This window comes from Cherax quadricarinatus, chromosome 49 (genome assembly GCF_038502225.1).
Source record: "Cherax quadricarinatus isolate ZL_2023a chromosome 49, ASM3850222v1, whole genome shotgun sequence".
Classification (NCBI taxonomy): Eukaryota; Metazoa; Arthropoda; class Malacostraca; order Decapoda; family Parastacidae; genus Cherax; species Cherax quadricarinatus.
The window spans coordinates 10158335-10179756 of record NC_091340.1 but is presented as its reverse complement, the minus strand read 5'-3'; the positions used below and the strand labels follow the sequence as shown (position 1 = coordinate 10179756).

General features: G+C 39.8%; 1 protein-coding gene across 2 annotated transcripts in view; it reads left to right on the top strand.

Annotated features, from left to right (window-relative positions):
- LOC128696998 (macrophage mannose receptor 1) overlaps nt 1-21422 on the top strand; it is a 291694-nt gene that overhangs the window by 95204 nt on the left and 175068 nt on the right. For both annotated transcript variants that reach the window (XM_070095183.1, XM_070095184.1), the window contains 3 exons: nt 9803-9881; nt 13192-13350; nt 16751-16990. In XM_070095183.1, the coding sequence (XP_069951284.1) occupies nt 9803-9881; nt 13192-13350; nt 16751-16990 (478 nt within the window). The remainder of the gene's footprint in view (nt 1-9802; nt 9882-13191; nt 13351-16750; nt 16991-21422) is intronic.

Sequence of the window (21422 nt, the reverse complement as noted above, 5' to 3'; positions counted from 1 at the left end):
AAACTCCAGAATATGGTAAGAAACCAAGAACTATACATCAGTACTTACCAAACTAATAAGGCTGTCCAAACAACTGTATTATGTTGGGATGTTCGGTGGGAGACGGCTGACTTGTTGAAAAAACAAAAAAACAAAAAAAAAATGGAACAAACTCTCAAATCACGTGTTCTTGGAAGTTGATTAAAACCAGACAAATTGTCATGACCAAACCCAGTTAACCACATTTCCAGCCTGTAGAAGCAGTCAATAAGTTACAGTTTCTTCACTACCATAGGATAAAATTTAGCTGGCAGAATTTCTTGTATGTACTAAGCTTCCTCTATCTGCCTCCAAATAATCCTACTGAGGTCACCTTGATTATAAATTCACCAAAATACATCAGGAAACTTTGCACAAGTACCACCACTATTGTTCAAAGGAACAGGTCATGTGCTCTTACCAACCATGTCAGTATTGTCCAACAAATCACTAGAAACCATCACTTTCCTGACAGTACTTAAGATAGTAAGGGTTACCCCAGTACAGTGGACCCCCGGTTAACAATATTTTTTCACTCCAGAAGTATGTTCAGGTGCCGGTACTGACCGAATTTGTTCCCATAAGGAATATTGTGAAGTAGATTAGTCCATTTCAGACCCCCAAACATACACGTACAAACGCACTTACATAAATACACTTACATAATTGGTCGCATTCGGAGGTGATCGTTATGCGGGGGTCCACTGTATACTGATTTAAATAACTATAGACCAATATCTAACTTACCATTGTTATCCAAATATTTTGAAAAATCAATCCACAAGAGATCATACTCTTTTCTCATACTCAGTATTCTCAACCCCTGCCTGTTTGGTTTCAGACCAAGTAAAAGCACAAATGACGTAATTATCAAAATGCTAGACTTCCTTTATACAGCTCTTGAAAATAATGAATATCTACTAGGCCTCTTTATTGATGTTAGAAAAGCTTTCTATACAGTAGGCAGTCTTCTGCACCTCAAACTTGAGGTTTACATAAAAGTCGTACCTAACTGACAGATATCAGTATGTCTGTATCAAGGGCACATCCCCTCGTCAATGCGACCTGTCGACATAGGCATCCTGCAAGACAATGTCCTCAGCCCTGTGTTTTTGGTCATGCACATCAATGCTCTTCATAATGAATCTCAGCAGCTTAGACTTGTTCTCTTTGCAGAAGACAACTTTCATCTCTAACCCAAATCCAAATTCTCTCAACAACACTCTTAATGAAGAGCTCTTGAAGATATCAACCTGGATGACTACCAATAAACTCAGGTTTAACAGTGACAAGACTTTCTACATAATGTTCAGGAAGAGAGTTAGAAATGTCCAACTAAACGATATGGTTAACGGTTCTCTCATTGCTAAGCAAAACAAAAGAAAATTCTTAGGCCTGTTCTTTGACAGCAATAGTATCCAAATCAGTCAGCATCCTCTACAAGATGTTACTATATACCTCAAACCACTACTTATATTATACTACTCTCTAATCTATCCTTAACCTAAGTTATTTGTGCCTGGGGATCCATTACAGCAAATCACCTTAAGCCAGTAATAGCACAGTAAAAAGCGGCTGTATATAAGATCACCTTTCTACTGCTAAACATTGCACTCACCCCACATTTCTAAGACCTATACCTACTTAATACAGTAGACTGTTACATTACATGGTAGTTACGTTCCTGAAAACGTCGTGTAAGGTAAAACCGCGTTAGATAAACTGAAGAACTTATGAGAAAAATAGAGTTATGTTCCTGGGAGCCCCCAATAAGCCAAATAACTTTTTTTTAGACCAACAGATCTTACAAAAATAAAAGTGAATATGTAATTGTAGTTCATTGTCATGATATATTATTTTTTACTGCTTAAGACTACAAATGTAACAGAAATAATAGTATTTCTTACCTTAAATTGTGGTTACTGGTGTTTGTGGATGATTGTGAAGAGAGTGGAGATGAAAGGTTTGGCCCTACTGGGCTGAAGTGGATGGTTGCTGATTGTCGGCAGAAGTGGATGGTAGAGGTTCTGGTACTAAAGTTCATGGTTGTATTGGAGTGTGCAAAAATTCTGTAATGTTTCTCTGGGCTCTTTTACCCTGCAGTATACATTATACAGCTATCGGTAAGGCATCATCAGCTGGTCTAGACTCCGTTTCAAAGCACTGCTTCTAGATTTGTCAGGATCCTCTTCAGTGACAAAGTCTGCTAGTTTAGTAGCAACATGGGACTGCTCGTGTAACTGCTGCAATGTTAACTGTTTTTCTTCAGGTTCTTCTTCATCTTCTTATGTTATGTGATTCTCTGAGGCCGGCTAAGCAGCCTCCTACATTGGGTGTGCTGACGTCACACAGGGCACTGCCGGGTAACAACTGTAGCAGCACCCAAGTGGTCTGTCAACTACCTCCCTTTATTTGTTTCTTTCTGGGTTTGTAGCACCACTCGTGCAACAAGTTTTCAGTTTTATTTACTTGTGATCTATGTGTCATTCTTTTCATGAGATGACATCCTGGGTTATTCATTACACAAGCTTGTGTATTGACCTCATTTTTTTCAGTTATATGAACTGACGCTTCATTAACCCTTTGACTGTCGAAACCCCAAATCCTGAAGTGTCTCCTGGTGTCGAAAAATATTCAAAAAAAAAAAAGTTATTTTTTCTTATGAAAGTGTTAAGATTATTTTTCTGATTGTTTAAAGCCCCCAAATTTCCTTAATCTTTGAAGAAGGCAACTTCCTCAATTTCTCTCTCCACTCCTCTGAAACAATTTCCTCAGTTGTGGCCTCTTTCTGTTGCAGATGCTCTTGCAGCTCATCAGTGGTTAGTTCTTCATCGTCGTCCTCCACCAACTCTTCCACATCCTCCCCACTAACTTCCAACCTCATGGACTTCCCCAATGCCACAATAGATTCCACAATTGGCATAGGTTCCTGAGGGTTAGCCCCAAACCCTTCAAAATCTCTCTTGTACACATTCTGGCCACAATTTTCTCCAATCAGAGTTCAAGGCCCTGTTAGTCATTCCCTCCCAAGCCTTACCTATAAGGTTTATGCAACTGAGGATACTAAAGTGATCTTTCCAAAAGTCTCTTAGGGTCAGTTGAGTGTCTGAGGTCACTTCAAAGCACTTTTGAAACATTGCTATGGTGTACAGTTTTTTGAAATTTGAAATGACCTGCTGGTCCATGGGCTGGAGGAGAGGAGTGGTATTAGGAGGCAAGAACTTGACTTTGATAAAACTCAGGTCCCCCGAAATTCTTGAAAACACTGGGAGTTTCAGAGTGATACACGGGTAGAGGCTTCACTTTACAATCCCCACTAGCATTACTACACAACATGAGAGTTAGCCTGTCTTTCATAGGCTTGTGTCCTGGCAGTGTTTTTTCCTCCTGTGTAATGTAGGTCCTGTTTGGCATTTTCTTCCAAAACAGGCCTGTTTCATCACAATTAAACACTCGTTGGGGTTTTAATTTTTCAGTGTTTATATACTCCTTGAATTCCTGCACATATTTTTCAGCCGCTTTTTGGTCCAAACTGGTGGACTCACCATGCCTTAATACATTGTGTATGCCACTATGATTCCTAAATCTCTCAAACCAACCTTTGCTACAGAATTCTCCAAGGCCAGTGGTATTGACAATTGGACAGACATTTTTCTTAACAAATTACTTAGACTGTACAACAAACATTGTCCTATAAAAATGAAAGAGATCATGAATAAATGGCTCGGTTGCCCATGGCTAACCAGCAGCATTCTGAAATCCATTGATAAAAAACACCAATATGAAAAGCAATATAGACAGGGCTTAATACATAAAGATATTCTTAAACACTATTCACCAGTTCTCACCAAAGTAATAAAGAAAGCCAAACAGCTGTACTACTCCAGCAGATTCACTGACACAAGAAGAGACATAAAAAGGACCTGGAAAACACTCTCTCAGATTCTGGGCACCCACAAACTGAAAAAAAACAAGAATATTGTCCTAACTAAACCTAATGAAACACCACTGCATCCCACTGAAACAGCTAACAAGATAAACGACTTCTTTTCAACCATAGGATCTAATCTTGCCAGTAAAATCCCACATACCAATGCCCATGCCGGGGACTATCTAGATGGGAATTTCCCAAATTCCTTCTATCTTGTTCCAACTGAACCCACCAAAGTCACTGAGATTATAAAGTCACTTTAAAATAACTCGGGGAACCTGTCTCATGTCCCACCATTATTGTACAAGCGAGCGGCCCATGTCCTTTTGCATGCTATTTCATTACTTTTTAACAAGTCACTAGAAATTAGCACCTTCCCGAAACTACTCAAGACAGCAAGGGTTACACCAATACATAAAGGTGGTGACCCTACAACTATAGGCCAATATCAAACTTACCATTGCTATCCAAAATCTTCGAGAAACTCGTGCACAGGAGACTGTATTCATTTATAACGGCACAAAACATACTCAACCCCTGCCAATTTGGATTCAGGAAAAATAAAAGCACTAATGATGCAATTGTAAAAATGCTAGATCTGCTTTACACAGCATTGGAAAATAAGGAATATCTGCTAGGAATTTTTATTGACCTAAGAAAAGCTTTTGACACAGTAGACCACGGTATCCTACTCCACAAACTTGACCATTATGGTATAAGAGGCCATGCGCTTGCATATTTCAAATCCTACCTTACTAATAGGTATCAGTATGTCACCATTAACCCTTTGACTGTTTCAGGCCCCTCTCTGAAACTGTCATTCTATGTCGCTCAATTTTTGAAAAAAAAAAAAAATTATTTTTTCTTATGTAATGATAGAGAATCTTTTCCCGATGGTAATGACACCAAAAGTTCGAAATTTGGTCGAAAACTCGTGGAATTATGCTCCCGCGAAGTTAGCGGTCTCGGCGACATATGCGTATCGGCGATTTCGCCGACTTTGAGCCCAATTTTCAGCCAATTCCATTGTTCCAGTTGACCAAACTCATAGCTATTTCTTTAGAACTCCATTTTATCTATCAGCTGAGTACAAGAAACCTCCCATTTACTAATTTGGACTACCCAATATGGTGGTCAGAAATTGGCAATTTGGCCAATTTCACACAAAATAAAAAAGATGCCAATTTCAAAATAGGGTCCAGAATAAACAAGGTAGACATTCGTGGCACTAAAATAACATATGCTCTGTTCATTAGTCACATCTCTAGGTCCCTCTTATATTATTATTGCTTTCTATTTTGATTTTTTATTCATACAAAAAAATACAAAATTTACTGTTATGCAGACGACTGCATTATTGTAAAAATGGTATAAATAATATCAGTGCACTAGTGAAAGAATATTAGACTCCCCAGTTGACGTGTATTGGACGTGTTGTGTGATTTATGTACTCTTGAACATTGGTAAAAATCGAACATTTCCGCTACTTTGAGCTCAGTTTCAAGGTCGTTTTCATCGTAAAAGTAATGAAAATCATCTCTATTTCTGTAATATGTTTTCCATTTTATCACCTAAGACCATGAAAACGCGAATACAACGATAAATACTATACGAAAATACACCTCAAAGTCGGCGTTTTATTCCAAAAAAACGATCAGTTTTTTTTTTCTCATTACGCAATGTGTGCTGCAGGATTCTTTTTATGTGGTGCACACTGACCACACAGACCCATTCTCTCACATGTGGGCCTACCAGCTTTCTCCCACTTGATTTGAAGCCGCTAGAATTATTGAGTATATATACGTCAGAAACATTGGCTCGTAAGACGTATTTATACGTCGAAAACAGTCAAAGGGTTAAAGACACAGCATCGTCAACACAGCCACTTGATGCTGGAGTTCCGCAGGGAAGTGTCCTTGGACCCCTGCTCTTCTACATTTACATAAGTGATTTTCCAAACCTATCCCAACACCTGAAACCCATTCTCTTTGCTGACGACACGACTTATGTCATCTCTCACCCTAATCTTGCCACCGTCAATACCATTGTTAATGAGGAGCTTCTCAAAATATCAACTTGGATGGCAGCCAATAAACTTACACTTAACACTGACCAAACCTACTATATTATCACCTACTATATTATGTTTGGTAGCAGAGCAGGTGCTGCGCAACTTAACATTAAGATTGACAGCACTCTAATTGCCAGACATAATGAGGGCAAATTCCTAGGCCTATACCTCAACAACCTGAATTTCAGCACCCATATCCAACACATATCAAAAAAAGTATCCAAAACAGTTGGGATCCTGTCCAAGATACGTTACTACGTGCCGCAAAATGCCCTTTTCACACTTTACCATTCACTCATTTATCCATACCTCACCTATGCTATTTGTGCTTTGGGATCAGCTGCAGCAATACACCTAAAGCCAATAATAACTCAATAAAAAGCTGCAATAAGAATAATCACTAATTCCCATCCCTGGCATCACCCCCCTCCCCACTCTTCATAGATCTAAACTTTCTCCCTGTTCAGAACATCCACACTTACTACTGTGCAATCTACATATACAGGACCTTAAATTCCAATATTAACCTTGACCTAAAATGCTTTCTTGATAGTTGTGACAGGACCCACAGGCATAACACCAGACACAAACATTTCTACGACATCCCCAGTGTCCGACTAAACCTTTACAAAAACTTAATGTATGTCAAAGGCCTTAAAATCTGGAACACTCTACCTGAAAACTCTAGAACAGCATACATTCATCACCTTCAAAACAGTAGTTTTGAAGGTGATGAATGTGTGCTGTTAGAAAACATCTTATCTCCCTGATACACCCCATCAACTAACTACATAAAAGCCACCTGGTGGTCCACATTTACACTCACTCACTCACCCATTTGACTATAAGCATAGAAATATGTATCCTAATCATAAAATAATGATTCCTAACTAGTCATAAATTTGCTTGTGATACTCCAATATAGAAACTATGTATTGTGCCAAAACAAAAGCATTCACATTGCTAAACTCACAAAATAATATTCATCACTTAGTATTTAGTCAACTTACTCCACAATTTGTTATAATTTAGGGTTAAGAATTAATCTAAGTTTGCCCGAAATGCCTAGCCATGCTAGGTATTCTAGTGGCCCCCTCTGTAATTAGTATTTTACTACATGTAAACCATACAATAACCAAAATCTGTAAACCCTGCATTGTAATCCTTATAGAGAATAAACTTTGATTTGATTTGATTTGATTTGCTGGCTTTAAATTCAGTATCATCACTAGTTGCAGGCATTTTTTTTAATTAAATCATCATGCAACTGCCTTGCCTTTTCACATACATGTATGATTGATTGAGAGATACTATCTCCTGATATCTGTTTTTCACTTATCCGCAACAACAACAGTCTCTCAACATCTTCAAGTATTTGTGATCTCTGTTTCGAAAATATACTTGCACTTTTCACAACAACAGCTTCCTTGATTGCGTTTCTGTTGGCCAAGATAGTAGTGATGGTTGATTGGGGTTTGTTATACAACCTGGCCAGCTCAGTTTCATACTTTGTGATTATCTCCTTCATTTCTATTGTAATTCACACCCTTTTTACCACAGGGTTGGCACTAGAAGCTTTCTTTGGGCCCATGGTGGCTTATTTACCAGTTACAAACACTAAAAAAACTGGAATACAGAATGTACCGAATACAGTAGACCCCTGGCATTCAATGGCATCGGTATACGTTAAATCCGGTATTTGATACATTTTAACGCAAAAATTTTGCCTCGCCACTTGTTAAAAAACCCGCCACACGTGATTTGTCCGGGACGCGTCCACGTGAGTGCCAGTGTTTACAAGCCAGCCAGTGTGCTCGCATCTCAGCATACATTCGGTACATTCCATATTATCACAGTGTTTTTGGTGCTTATTTCTGCAAAATAAGTCACCATGGGCCCCAAGAAAGCTTCTAGTGCCAACCCTGTGGTAAAAAGGGTGAGAATTAGTATGGAAATTAAGAAAGATTTTGAAGGGTTTGGGGCTAACCCTGAGAATCCTATGCCAGTTGTGGAATCCATTGTGCCTACTTCAGAAATTAAGGAAATGTGTGCAAAGTGGGTTGAACTGCAAACCTTTATGGATGAAAATCACCCTAACACAGCTATTGCAAGCTGTGCTGGTGACTATTACAATGACAATGTTGTGGCCCATTTTAGACAAATCTTAAAGGAACGGGAGGTACAGAGCTCTAGGGACAGATTTGTTGTGCGACAGAAGTCCAATGACTCTCAAGCTGGTCCTAGTGGCATTAAAAGAAGAAGGGAAGTAACCCCGGAAAAGGACTTAATACCTCAAGTCCTAATGGAAGGGGATTTCCCTTCTAAACGTTAACATTTTCGACACTCTCCCCTACTCCCATCCCATCAATCATCACCAGATCTTCATTAAAGGTAAGTGTCATGTATTCTGTTGTTAGTAGACTACTACTAACTGTGCATGTCTTCTTCAGTTTGTGTGTATTAAACTTAATATTTCATGTGGCAAAACTTTTTTTTTCATAGTACTTTTGGGTGTCTTGCACGTATTAATTTGATTTTGATTATTTCTTATGGGGAAAATTAATGCGCCTTCCGATAATTTTGGCATACGATGAGCTCTCAGGAACAGATTAATATCGTATACCGGGGGTCCACTGTATATGCATGGAAACGACCGCACTGGCTTGTAAATACTGGCACACTAACTGAAGGCAGGGCAGCTAAGGCGCTCTCAGGCCAGATGGACACGTGGATGTGTTCGGGATGAATGTTGTTAGTCGAATTTTTCATCGTTGGTCGGGCCAAAATTTTTACGCTAAAACAGTTTGTTTGGCGATTTTATCGTCCCTCTGACGATAACTAATTTCCTCCTAATTTCCACTCTATGAATTCTATGCATAATATTTACACCACTCATTGCCCTTAGACACGACATCTCCACTGCCTCTAGCCTACTCCACGCTGCAGCATTTATAACCCATGCTTCACACCCATATGAGAGTGTTGGTACCACTATACTCTCATACATTCCCTTCTTTGCCTCCGTGGATAACGTTTTTTTTTGTCTCCACAGATACCTCAACGCACCACTCACCTTTTTTCCTTCATCAATTCTGTGGTTAACCTCATCCTTCATCAACCCATCTGCTGACAAGCCATCTCCCAAATATCTGAACACATTCACTTCTTCCATACTCCCTCCCTCCAATGTGATATCCAATTTTTCTTTATCTAAATCGTTTCATACCTTCATCACCTTACTCTTATCTATGTTCACTTTCAACTTTCTGCCTTTACACACCCTCCTAAACTCGTCCACTAACCTTTGCAACTTTTCCCTAGAATCTCCCAAAAGCACAGTATCATCAGCAAAAAGTAACTGTGTCCATTCCCATTTTGTATTTGATTCTCCATAATTTAATCCCACCCCTCTCCCCAACACCCTAACATTTACTTCTTTTACAGCTCCATCTATAAATATGTTAAACAACCATGGTGACATTACACATCCCTGTCTAAGACCTACTTTTACTGGGAAGTAATCTCCCTCTCTTCTACACACCCTAACCTGAGTATATATAAGCCATTAATTAGCTATTGCCTTTTTAGTCTTAAGGTAGGCTTAAGTTTGCCCAGAATGCACTGCACACTAATGGGCTTTCTTCAAGCATACATAATTGTCATCCATCTCTATACAAAGATTGTATCATGCTGAAATAAAGATTATGATTATGATTATGATTATTATTATGATTATGAAGGTAATCATGTCTCTTACAAGGTTGTGTTCTTCCCTCCAACAGAAAAGGTATGACTATGGCAACCAGTGGAATGATATGCGCTGTTCCGAAACCAACTATTATATATGTAAAATTACTGTCAGTAAGTACTTTACTGTTTAATCTCAGTTCTCTTGGTACAGGAAGGCCCCGCTTTACGGCGTTTCACTTTACGGCGTTCCGCTAATACGGACATTTCAAATTATGACCAAAACTCACTATACGGCTGACTTTCTAATACGGTCACCGTGCCCCACCCTGTTTGTTTACATTCTCCATGAGCTCAGTAAGCACTAAGTCTCTCCATTTTGTCTGGAAACTCCAAAATTTCAAATGTTTTTAAAAGTTATTTCATATTTTATATATACTCTGATAATTATACTTATGTATACCTGTACCTAAATAAACTTACATACATCGAGTCATTTAAATGTCGTATATTACGTTAATATACACATTTTCATTAATCCATCCATGATATCAAAATTATATAATAAACACGATGCATAACATATAAATAAGATAAATACACCCCACAGTAGAATAAATAAACAAATGTGAGATGTTAGCAGACGACTTGCACAAGTGGTGATAATAACAATACTGAGTCTCATTAAATGTCGTATATTACGGTAATATACACATTTTCATTAATCCATCCATGATATTTTTTTCAAAATCATATAATAAACACGATGCATAACATATAAATAAGATAAATACACCCCACAGTAGAATAAATAAACAAATGTGAGATGTCGTAGCAGACGACTTGCACAAGTGGTGATAATAACAATACCGAGTCTCATTAAATGTCGTATATTACGGTAATATACACATTTTCATTAATCCATCCATGATATTTTTTTCAAAATTATATAATAAACACGATACATTTAAAAAGATGATAAATACACCCCACAATAGAATAAATAAACATAAATATAAGATGTGGGAGCCACATAACTTGTACAAGTGACGCCAAGAATAACATTTTCAATCTATAAGAGTAAATGTGTTACTGGGGGTAACAGAAAATTCTTCGTATGTATGTAAGTTCAGATACTTTACATAGATTATCTACATATACGTGTAACATATTCTTATTTCCATTGCCTTCAATTAAGCTAGGGATGTTCTTCTTTATTAAGTATCAATTTAACAATGGTACAGTAACTTCGTTTGTTTACAAAACTTACCTTCGTATAACTGTATATGTTTTATCTCATTTCATACCCTACATTAAGGGTAAGTAATGAGTGAACTGTATATACTTTTATCGCTATAAATTATAGAATTACTTAATATATGATAGTCTCACCCTAGATTAAACATAAATATTTTAAGGTATAATGAGTGCAATGCTTTTATGTATGCATTTAACTTAATATATGTTAAAGTGTGTTTGTATGCAAAAGTGGAAAAAAAGGGTGTTCCACTTTACGGCGATTTCCGACTAACCCGCCGTATATGCTTTACAGCACTTCCCTTTATAGCATTTCACTGATACAGCGGTTTTCAATTATATCCATTCTTCATTTATTCAGACTTCCTACAATAAACATATTCACCACTCAATTAAGCTAGGGATGAAAGTATTTTAAGGTAAGTAATGTGTGTATTGTATATGCATTTCATAGGCCTTGCTATATTATTTACTTAATATATGATAGTGTAAACATGGTATCAAGCTTTTATGTACATTTGAAAGTGAAAAAAGACTATGATTAACTTTACAGCAATTTTTGCTTTACAGTAGCAGCCCGGAACCTAACCTTCTGTAAAACTGGGGCCCTCTTGTATATAAAAAATGTGTTTCTGTGAAATGTTAGAGTACTGATACTCCCCTAGGGCTTGAACCCATGACCTCTCAGATGGGGTCTGTGAGTGCAACCACCTGGCTTAGGTGGGGTGATGAGTATGTCTTCAAACATTCAATGAAAGGGAGAAGAATAGCATTACATGGAGAGTTAGAGGTGCATGCATATTGACATCCACTAGAATATTATTAATGATTGGTGACATTGAAGATTAAGAAACTGTTTAGAGATAGTCGTGCAGAGGCAGGTTTAGTTAGTCATTCTGCGAGAGCTGCTAATTTATCGTGCACCCTATGCTCATCCTGTGATGCAGAGGCAAGTGTATGCAAAATTCCTTGTGATGGATGTACAGTGGAATCTCGGTTTTCATATGCCCTAGTTTGTATGTAAAACTACAGTTATTCTCTATAAAATGTATTTTTTGTTAATATTTTTGGGTGTCTGGAATGGACTAATTGGATTTACATTGTTTCTTATGGGAAATATTAACAAAAAATACATTTTATAGAGAATAACTATAGTTTTACATACAAACTAGGGCATACAAACACCGAGGTTCCACCGTATCAAGGTATACAGTGATCAGATGTGTTGTTTTATGAATATTAGACTGAATAACAGTTGTATGCTGTGGACAGTCACAATACTAACAATGTCTCTGTTGTACATAAACTAAAAATAGATCATTTAATAGTATTGTTATAAGTGGGTGGTGGACAGGTTTCAGTAGAAGAGCATTTGATGACCTAAGGATACTTTTTTCCACTGAGGCAGAGTGACCTGAAAAAGAAGAAACATTTTCATCATTGTTCATTCCATCACTGTCTTGCCAGAGGCATGCCAACACTACAGTTAAAGTCTGCAAAATATCTCTACTCCTCTAGAGCTCAGGCACTGTAATTCCCATCTCCAGGACTCAAGTCCACTTTACCAGTTTCCCTGAATTCCTTCATAAATGTTACTTTGCTCACACTCCAACAGCACGTCAAGTCTTAAAAACTATTTGTCTCCACTCACTCCTATCTAACATGCTCATGCATACTTACTGGAAGTCTAAGCCCCTAGCACTCAAAACCTCCTTTACCCCTCCCACCAACCTTTCCTAGGATGACCTCTACTTCACTTTCTTTTCACTACAGATTTATGCACCCTCCAAGTCATTCTATTTTGTTCCATCCTTTCTAAATGTCTGAACCACTTCAGTATCCCCTCTTCAGCCCTGTGGATAATACTTTCACCCATGCTTAAAACAGTTGACTAACAACTCAGTATCTCTTTACTGCTACATAAATAAGGGTAACAGGTGTAAAGAGATTTGCTCATACATCTCATAGGCATAGATTAATGAAAATAGTATTGAGTGCACGTGCAGAATTGACACATCAGATAAAAAATTTGATTTCTTTAGGATTATGCCACCTCTAGCCAAACACATTGTACCTTCTGAATCATGAGAAACCTGCTGGATATGATAAAATAAAAAAAAAAAAGTGTCATAAATGGAGGAGTAACCTGTGAGATATATGGAGGGTGAGGGTGTCATAAATACTCTACTGCTAGAAGGGCTATTGTATAAAAATTTTTCCCTTTCAGCAACATGTCCACAAACATGGGCATACAAGAATGGGAAGTGTTATTTTGCTAGTGACTTTGAGATTACTTGGAATGAGGCGAGAGACAAGTGTAAAGAATATAATACTGAGGCTGACCTCGTCAGTATCCACTCCGATGAAGAAAATGCTTTCTTCACTGGTAAGTGTTGTTAATTTAAAAGCAATTTTATGTTAGTCTATTTTGTTGGTTTGAAGTCTATCAACTGCACTTGCAATTCACCTGTACCCTAACCTTAAGACTGCTTTAATATTTAGGTATTTACTCTGACGTTACTCAGTGTATATACCCTGATAGACTGCATATCTCTTGATGTATGTATATACAATTATCTATATTAAGTTCATTTTGCTTATACAGTGGACCCCCGCTTAACGATCACCTCCAAATGCGACCAATTATGTAAGTGTATTTATGAAAGTGCGTTTGTACGTGTATGTTTGGGGGTCTGAAATGGACTAATCTACTTCACAATATTCCTTATGGGAAAAAATTCGGTCAGTACTGGCATCTGAACATACTACTGGAATGAAAAAAGTTCGTTAACCGGGGGTCCACTGTATATACAGTACAGTCGTATAAGGGTATTATTATTATTGTTATTATTATTAATTTTATTATTTTTGTTTATTTACTATGGAGGATTATATACTTTAATTGTGCTCTTATCACAAATGTAATATTTACCATAGGACCCCCGTATCAGCGGGGGATGTGTTTGAAGTACAGGTCGGCCATCACTAATCTGGCAATCAGTTATCCGGTTCCATCAGTAACCCCGCACTAATTTCAGCTAGCATAATTTCAAATTTCATCATTATACATTACTGACTCAAATTTAATCATTATACTGACTCGCAAATTGTGCAGATGGTTGTAAATCCACAGCAGCAAGCCAGTGGAGGAGAAAGCAGTGATGAAAATGAGGAAGATGTAGCAGAAAGAGTCTCTGTTGATAGGTTAATTAACCCTTTGACTGTTGAGACCCCAAATCCTGCAGTGTCTGTGCTGCAAAATATTTGAAAAAAAAAAATGATTTTTCCTGTGAAATGATAAAGAATCTTTTCCCAATGGTAATGACACCAAAAGTATAAAATTTGATGGAAAACTTACGGAATTATGCTCTTGCGAAGTTAGTGATCTCGGTGATATATACGTATTTGCGATTTTGCCCAATTTGAGCCCTATTTTCGGCCAATTTCATTGTTCCAGTTGACCAAACTCATAGCTATTTCTTTAGAATTCCATTTGTTCTATCGACTGAGTATAAGAAACCACCCATTTGGTGATTTCAACTATCCAATAAAGTGGTCAGAAATTGGCGGTCTGGCCAATTTCATGTAAATTAAACAAAATGCCAATTTCAAAATAGGGTCCAGAATAAACAATGCAGACATTCCTGACACTAAAATAACATTTTCTCTGTTCATTAGCCACGTCTCCAGGTCCCTTTTATATTACTCTTGCTTTCTATTTGAAATTTTTATTCACACAAAAAATAAAAGATTTACTGTTATGCAGACTACTGCATTATTGTAATAATTGTATAAATAATATCATCCCGTTCATGACTGCACATTAGAATGGCTAGTTGGACACTTATTGGGCGGTGACGTCATTTGTTTACTCTTGAACATCAGCAAAAATCGAACATTTCTGCTACTTCGAGCTTAGTTTTAAGGCCTTTTTCATCGTGAAAGCAATCAAAGTCATCTCCATTTCTGTACTATGTCTTCTATTCTGTCAATTGAGATCAAGAAAATGAGAATACAACCATAAATACTATACGAAAATGCTCCTCAAAGTCGGCGTTTTATTCCAAAAACATGGTCAGAGTTTTTTTTTATGCACTGCATGCTGCAGGATTTCTTTTATACTGTACACACTGATCACACAGATCTATTCTCTCACATGTGGGCCTACCAGCTTTCTCCCGCTTGATTTGAAGCCACTAGGATTTTGGCATATTAATACGTCAGTGATACTGGCTTGTAAGACGTATATAAACAACACCAACAGTCAAAGGGTTTAGTGTATTCTAACCTAACCACTCTACAGTCCGGCAAACTCACTAATCCGGCACACTACAGGTCCCAATGATGCCAGATTTGTGATGGCCGACCTGTACCTGCAGTAGATACTGAAACCGCGGATTGTAGCAAACCCTATACAGTGGACCCCCGCATAGCGAACGCCTTGCATAGCGAACATTCCGCATAGCGAACGCTTTGATCGCTAAAATTTTGCCCCGCATAGTAGACAAAAACCCGCTCAGCGAACTTCGTCCGAGACGCGTCCAATGTGCGGCCTCAGCCAGCCTCACATGTGCCGCCTGTCCCATTGTTTACCAGCTAGCCTCCGCGGTAACATTCAAGCATACACTCGGAATATTTCGTATTATTACAGTGTTTTCGGTTCTGTTTGTTGAAAATAAGTGACCATGGGCCCCAAGAAAGCTTCTAGTGCCAACCCTGTGGTAAAAAGGGTGAGAATTAGTATGGAAATTAAGAAAGATTTTGAAGGGTTTGGGGCTAACCCTGAGAAGCCTATGCCAGTTGTGGAATCCATTGTGCCTACTTCAAAAATTAAGGAAATGTGTGCACAGTGGGTTGAACTGCAAACCTTTATGGATGAAAATCACCCTGACACAGCTGTTGCAAGGCGTGCTGGTGACTATTTCAATGACAATGTTATGGCCCATTTTAGACAAATCGTAAAGGAACGGGAGGTACAGAGCTCTATGGACAGAAAGAAGTCCAGTGACTCTGAAGCTGGTCCTAGTGGCATTAAAAGAAGAAGGGAAGTAACCCCGGAAAAGGACTTGCCTCCTCAAGTGTTAATGGAAGGGGATTCCCCTTCTAAACACTAACACTCTCTCTCCCCTCCTCCCATCCCATCAATCATCACCAGATCTTCAATAAAAGTAAGTGTCATGTAATTGTGCATGCCTTTTTCAGTTTGTGTGTACTAAAATTAACATTTTTTTGTGGTAAAAAAATTTTTTTTTCATACTTTTGGGTGTCTTGCACGGATTAATTTTATTTCCATTATTTCTTATGGGGAAAATTAATTCGCATAGCGAACATTTCGCATAACGACCAGCCCTCTTGCACGGATTAAGTTCGCTATGCGGGGGTCCACTGTATATAAGTCCTATACTTACGTATTATAAAGTTTAATTGATAAATTATTCACAATAAGTGGAGAATTATCACTTTTTCATTGATGGAAAGTACTTTACGGCTTCTCTTAGGCTATGAAGAAATGCCAACTTTTCTACTTTTGCGCTTTGGGGCCATTATGCAAATTTAAGAGGTATTTTTGGGCCACAGTAAACCATGGATAACTGAAATCATGGATACTGAATCAGTAGATATGGAGGTTCTACTGTATTTAAAAATTAATTTTGTAACTAAATTTTTTAGCCATATTGTGTACATCTTTGCGGGCTGGGCATTGAACGTAATGCTTATTTCTTTCTTTATATTCTCAAACATTCAGCATATTTGTGAAGGCTTTTAACCTAACATTTCCTCCACAGAGCAGTTAACACACAAGAGTGATGCTACTTGGCTAGGCCTCTCTTACAACCAAATATCTGACCAGTGGATCTGGAGTGATGGCCAGGTCAATAACTACACTAACTGGAATGAGGGAGAACCCAACAGTGACACTGAGAATTGTGTTGAGTGCATTGACTACCCTACTGATCCTGCTCATGGCAAGTGGAACAACTTGGATTGTACTGCATCCAGGGCATTTGCATGTGAATTATTCCCAAGTAAGTTGAGGGTCTGTGTAATCTCTTACATGGTAAACATTTATTTTTTAACACTGATTGTATCCCATCAAGGTAGGGTGATCCGACAAAGAGGAAAACACTTTCACTGTCACTCATTCAGTCACTGTCTTGCCAGAAGTATGCTGGCATTACAATGTAGATAACCCTCCAAACTACCCCTCCATCACAGTGCAAGCACTGTACTTCCCACTTCCAGGACTTTAAGTCCAGATAACTTTTTTCTGAATCCATTCATAAATGTTATCTTGCTTACACCCCAACATCATGTTAAATCATAAAATCCACTTGCCTCTATTCACTCCTATCTAACACACACTTATCTGACCTACCTTAACCTAACATAAATTACTGGGAATGGTTGAAGTCCCTTGACCTGTATTCCTTGGAGTGCAAGTGAGAAAGATACATCATAATACACACTAGGACTAGTCCCAAATCTGCACACAGAAATCACTCCCTGTGAAAGCAAGACTCGGCGGGCAATGCAACAGCCCCCCAATGAATAGCAGGGGTACCATGAATACACTAAGAAACAACACAGTAAGTTGCCTAAGACTGTTCAACTGCCTCCCAGCATACATAAGGGGGATTACCAGTAGACACCTAGCTGTCTTCAAGAGGGAGCTAGATAAGCACCGAAAGTCATTACTTGATGTACAGACTAGCCGGGCTGTGGTTTGTATGTCAGTTTGCATGTGGCTGGCAGTATTAGCCTGGTTGATCAGGCCCTGATCCACTGCAAGGCCTGGTCATAAATGTTGACCCCCAGAACACCCTCCAGATATATTCCAGGTATACACACAAGCCTGTTAGATGCCCATACCTCTAGCACTCAAAACCTCCTCTACTCCCTCCACATGCACTCACTCATGCACATGCACACACATGCACGCACACACATGCACACACATGCACACACATGCACACACATGCACACACATGCACACATTCCCAACGCAACTGAGCAACCTATACTACAACCCACTCACTGTTCCCTCTGCCACCAACCCCCATATCACAAACCTGACCCCAACAGCTGTCCCTTATGGGCATTCTGACCCCACCCCCATCATCACAAACCCCACCTACACCACAGCCCCATATAGGCCCCCACCAAGGCTCTCGCTCCCCCAACCCCAATATTCTTGCATGACCACAATGATAGAAAAGAAACTGAAAGTTTGGTACACAAACGCGGATGGAATAACGAATAAACATGAGGAGTGGAACAAAAGAATCAGTGAAAAATCCCCAGACATCATAGCAGTCACAGAAACAAAACTCGCTGAGACAATAACAGACACAATCTTCCCAATGGGATATCAGATCCTGAGGAAAGATAGGAGTAGAGGGGGAGGAGGGGTTGCACTGCTCATAAAACACCGATGGGGATTTGAGGAAATGGAAGGCATGGACATGATTGGAGAAAGACTACATTGTAGGTACAATTCAGTCTGGAGAACATAAAGTAGTCATTGGAGTGATGTATAACCCACCACAGAACTGCAGGAGGCCAAGAGAGGAGTACGAAGAAAACAACAGGGTGATGGTGGACACACTGGCTGAGGTGGCAAGAAGAGCTCACTCGAGCAGAGCAAAGTTACTGGTAATGGGCGATTTCAACCACAGGGAGATCGACTGGGAAAACCTGGAGCCACATGGGGGTCCTGAAACATGGAGAGCCAAGATGATGGATGTGGTACTTGAAAATCTCATGCATCAACATGTCAGGGACACAACCAGAGAGAGAGGGGAGGATGAGCCAGCAAGACTGGATCTTGTGTTCACCCTGAGCAGTTCAGACATTGAGGACATCACTTACGAGAGGCCCCTTGGAGCTAGCGATCACGTGGTTCTGAGTTTTGATTATATAGTAGAGTTACAAGTGGAGAAGGTAACAGGAACTGAAGGGGACAGACCAAACTATAAAAGGGGGGACTACACAGGTATGAGAAACTTCCTGCAGGAGGTTCAGTGGGACAGAGAAATGGTAGGAAAATCAGTAAACGAGATGATGGAATATGTGGCAACAAAGTGCAAGGAGGCAGAGGAAAGTTTTGTTCCCAAGGGAAACAGAAATAATAGGAAGACCAAAACGAGTCCTTGGTTTACCCGAAGGTGTAGGGAGGCAAAAACTAAGTGCAACAGAGAATGGAAAAGGTACAGGAGGCATAGGACCCAGGAAAACAAGGAGATTAGTAGAAGAGCCAGAAACGAGTATGCACAGATAAGGAGGGAGGCCCAGCGACAGTATGAAAACGACATAGCATCGAAAGTAAAATCTGACCCGAAACTGCTGTATAGCCACATTAGGAGGAAGACAACAGTCAAGGACCAGGTGATAAGGCTGAGGAAAGAAGGTGGAGAACTCACAAGAAACGATCAAGAGGTATGTGACGAGCTCAACACGAGATTTAAGGAAGTATTTACAGAAGGACAGGAAGGACTCTAGGGGGACAGACCAGATGGGGACACCAGCAAGGAATACACCAACAAGTGTTGGACGACATACATACAGATGAGGAGGAGGTGAAGAAACTGCTAAGGGACATCGATACCTCAAAGGCAATGGGACCGGACAACATCTCCCCGTGGGTCCTTAGAGAGGGAGCAGATATGTTGTGCGTGCCACTTACCACAATCTTCAACACGTCCCTGGAAACTGGGCAACTACCTGAGGTATGGAAGACGGCAAATGTAGTTCCCATTTTTAAAAAAGGAGACAGAAAAGAGGCACTAAACTATAGACCTGTGTCATTGACGTGTATAGTATGCAAAATTATGGAGAAGATTATCAGGAGGAGAGTGGTGGAGCACCTGGAACGGAACAAGAGTATAAATGCCAATCAGCACGGATTCACGGAAGGCAAATCCTGTGTCACAAACCTTCTGGAGTTTTATGATGAAATAACAGAAGTAAGACACGAGAGAGAGGGGTGGGTTGATTGCATCTTCTTGGACTGCAAGAAGGCCTTTGACACAGTTCCTCACAAGAGATTAGTGCAAAAGCTAGAGCATCAGGCGCATATAACAGGAAGGGCACTGCAATGGATCAGAGAATACCTGACAGGGAGGCAACAACGAGTCATGGTACGTAATGATGTATCACAGTGGGCACCTGTGACGAGCGGGGTCCCACAGGGGTTGGTCCTAGGACCAGTGCTATTTTTGGTATATGTGAACGACATGATGGAGGGGTTAGACTCGGAAGTGTCCTTGTTTGCAGATGATGTGAAGTTAATGAGGAGAATTAAATCTGATGAGGACCAGGCAGGAATTCAAAGAGACCTGGACAGACTGGACACCTGGTCCAGCAAATGGCTTCTCGAATTTAATCTTGCCAAATGCAAAGTCATGAAGATAGGGGAAGGGCACAGAAGACCACAGACAGAGTATAGGCTAGGTGGCCAAAGACTGCAAACCTCACTCAAGGAGAAAGATCTTGGGGTGAGTATAACACCGAGCATGTCTCCGGAAGCACACATCAATCAGATAACTGCTCCAGCATATGGGCGCCTGGCAAACCTGAGAACAGCATTCCGATACCTTAGTAAGGAATCGTTCAAGACACTGTACACCGTGTATGTCAGGCCCATACTGGAGTATGCAGCACCTGTTTGGAACCCGCAGTTGATAAAGCACGTCAAGAAACTAGAGAAAGTACAAAGGTTTGCCACAAGGTTAGTTCCAGAGCTAAGGGGAATGTCCTATGAAGAAAGATTAAGGGTAATAGGGCTGATGACACTGGAGGACAGGAGGGTCAGGGGAGACGTGATAACGACATATAAAATACTGCGTGGAATAGACAAGGTGGACAGAGACAGGATGTTCCAGGGAGGGGACACAGAAACAAGAGGCCACAATTGGAAGTTGAAGACACAAATGAGTCAGAGAGATATTAGGAAGTATTTCTTCAGTCATAGAGTTGTAAGGCAGTGGAAAAGCCTAGAAAATGACATAGTGGAGGCAGGAACCATACACAGTTTTAAGACGAGGTTTGATAAAGCTCGTGGAGCGGGGAGAGAGAGGGCCCAGTAGCAACCGGTGAAGAGGCGGGGCCAGGAGCTAAGACTCGACCCCTGCAACCACAAATAGGTGAGTACAAATAGGTGAGTACACACACACACACACACACACACATATTTGTGAACGACACGATGGAAGGAAGACTCCGAAGTGTCCCTGTTTGCAGATAACGTGAAGTTGATGAGAAGAATTCATTTAATCGAAGAAAAGGCAGAACTACAAAGGGATCTGGACAGGCTGCAGACCTGGTCCAGCAATTGGCTCCTGGAGTTCAACCCCACCAAGTGCAAAGTCATGAAGATTGGGGAAGGGCAAAGAAGATCACAGACGGAATACAGTCTAGGGGGCCAGAGACTACAAACCTCACTCAAGGAAAAAGATCTTG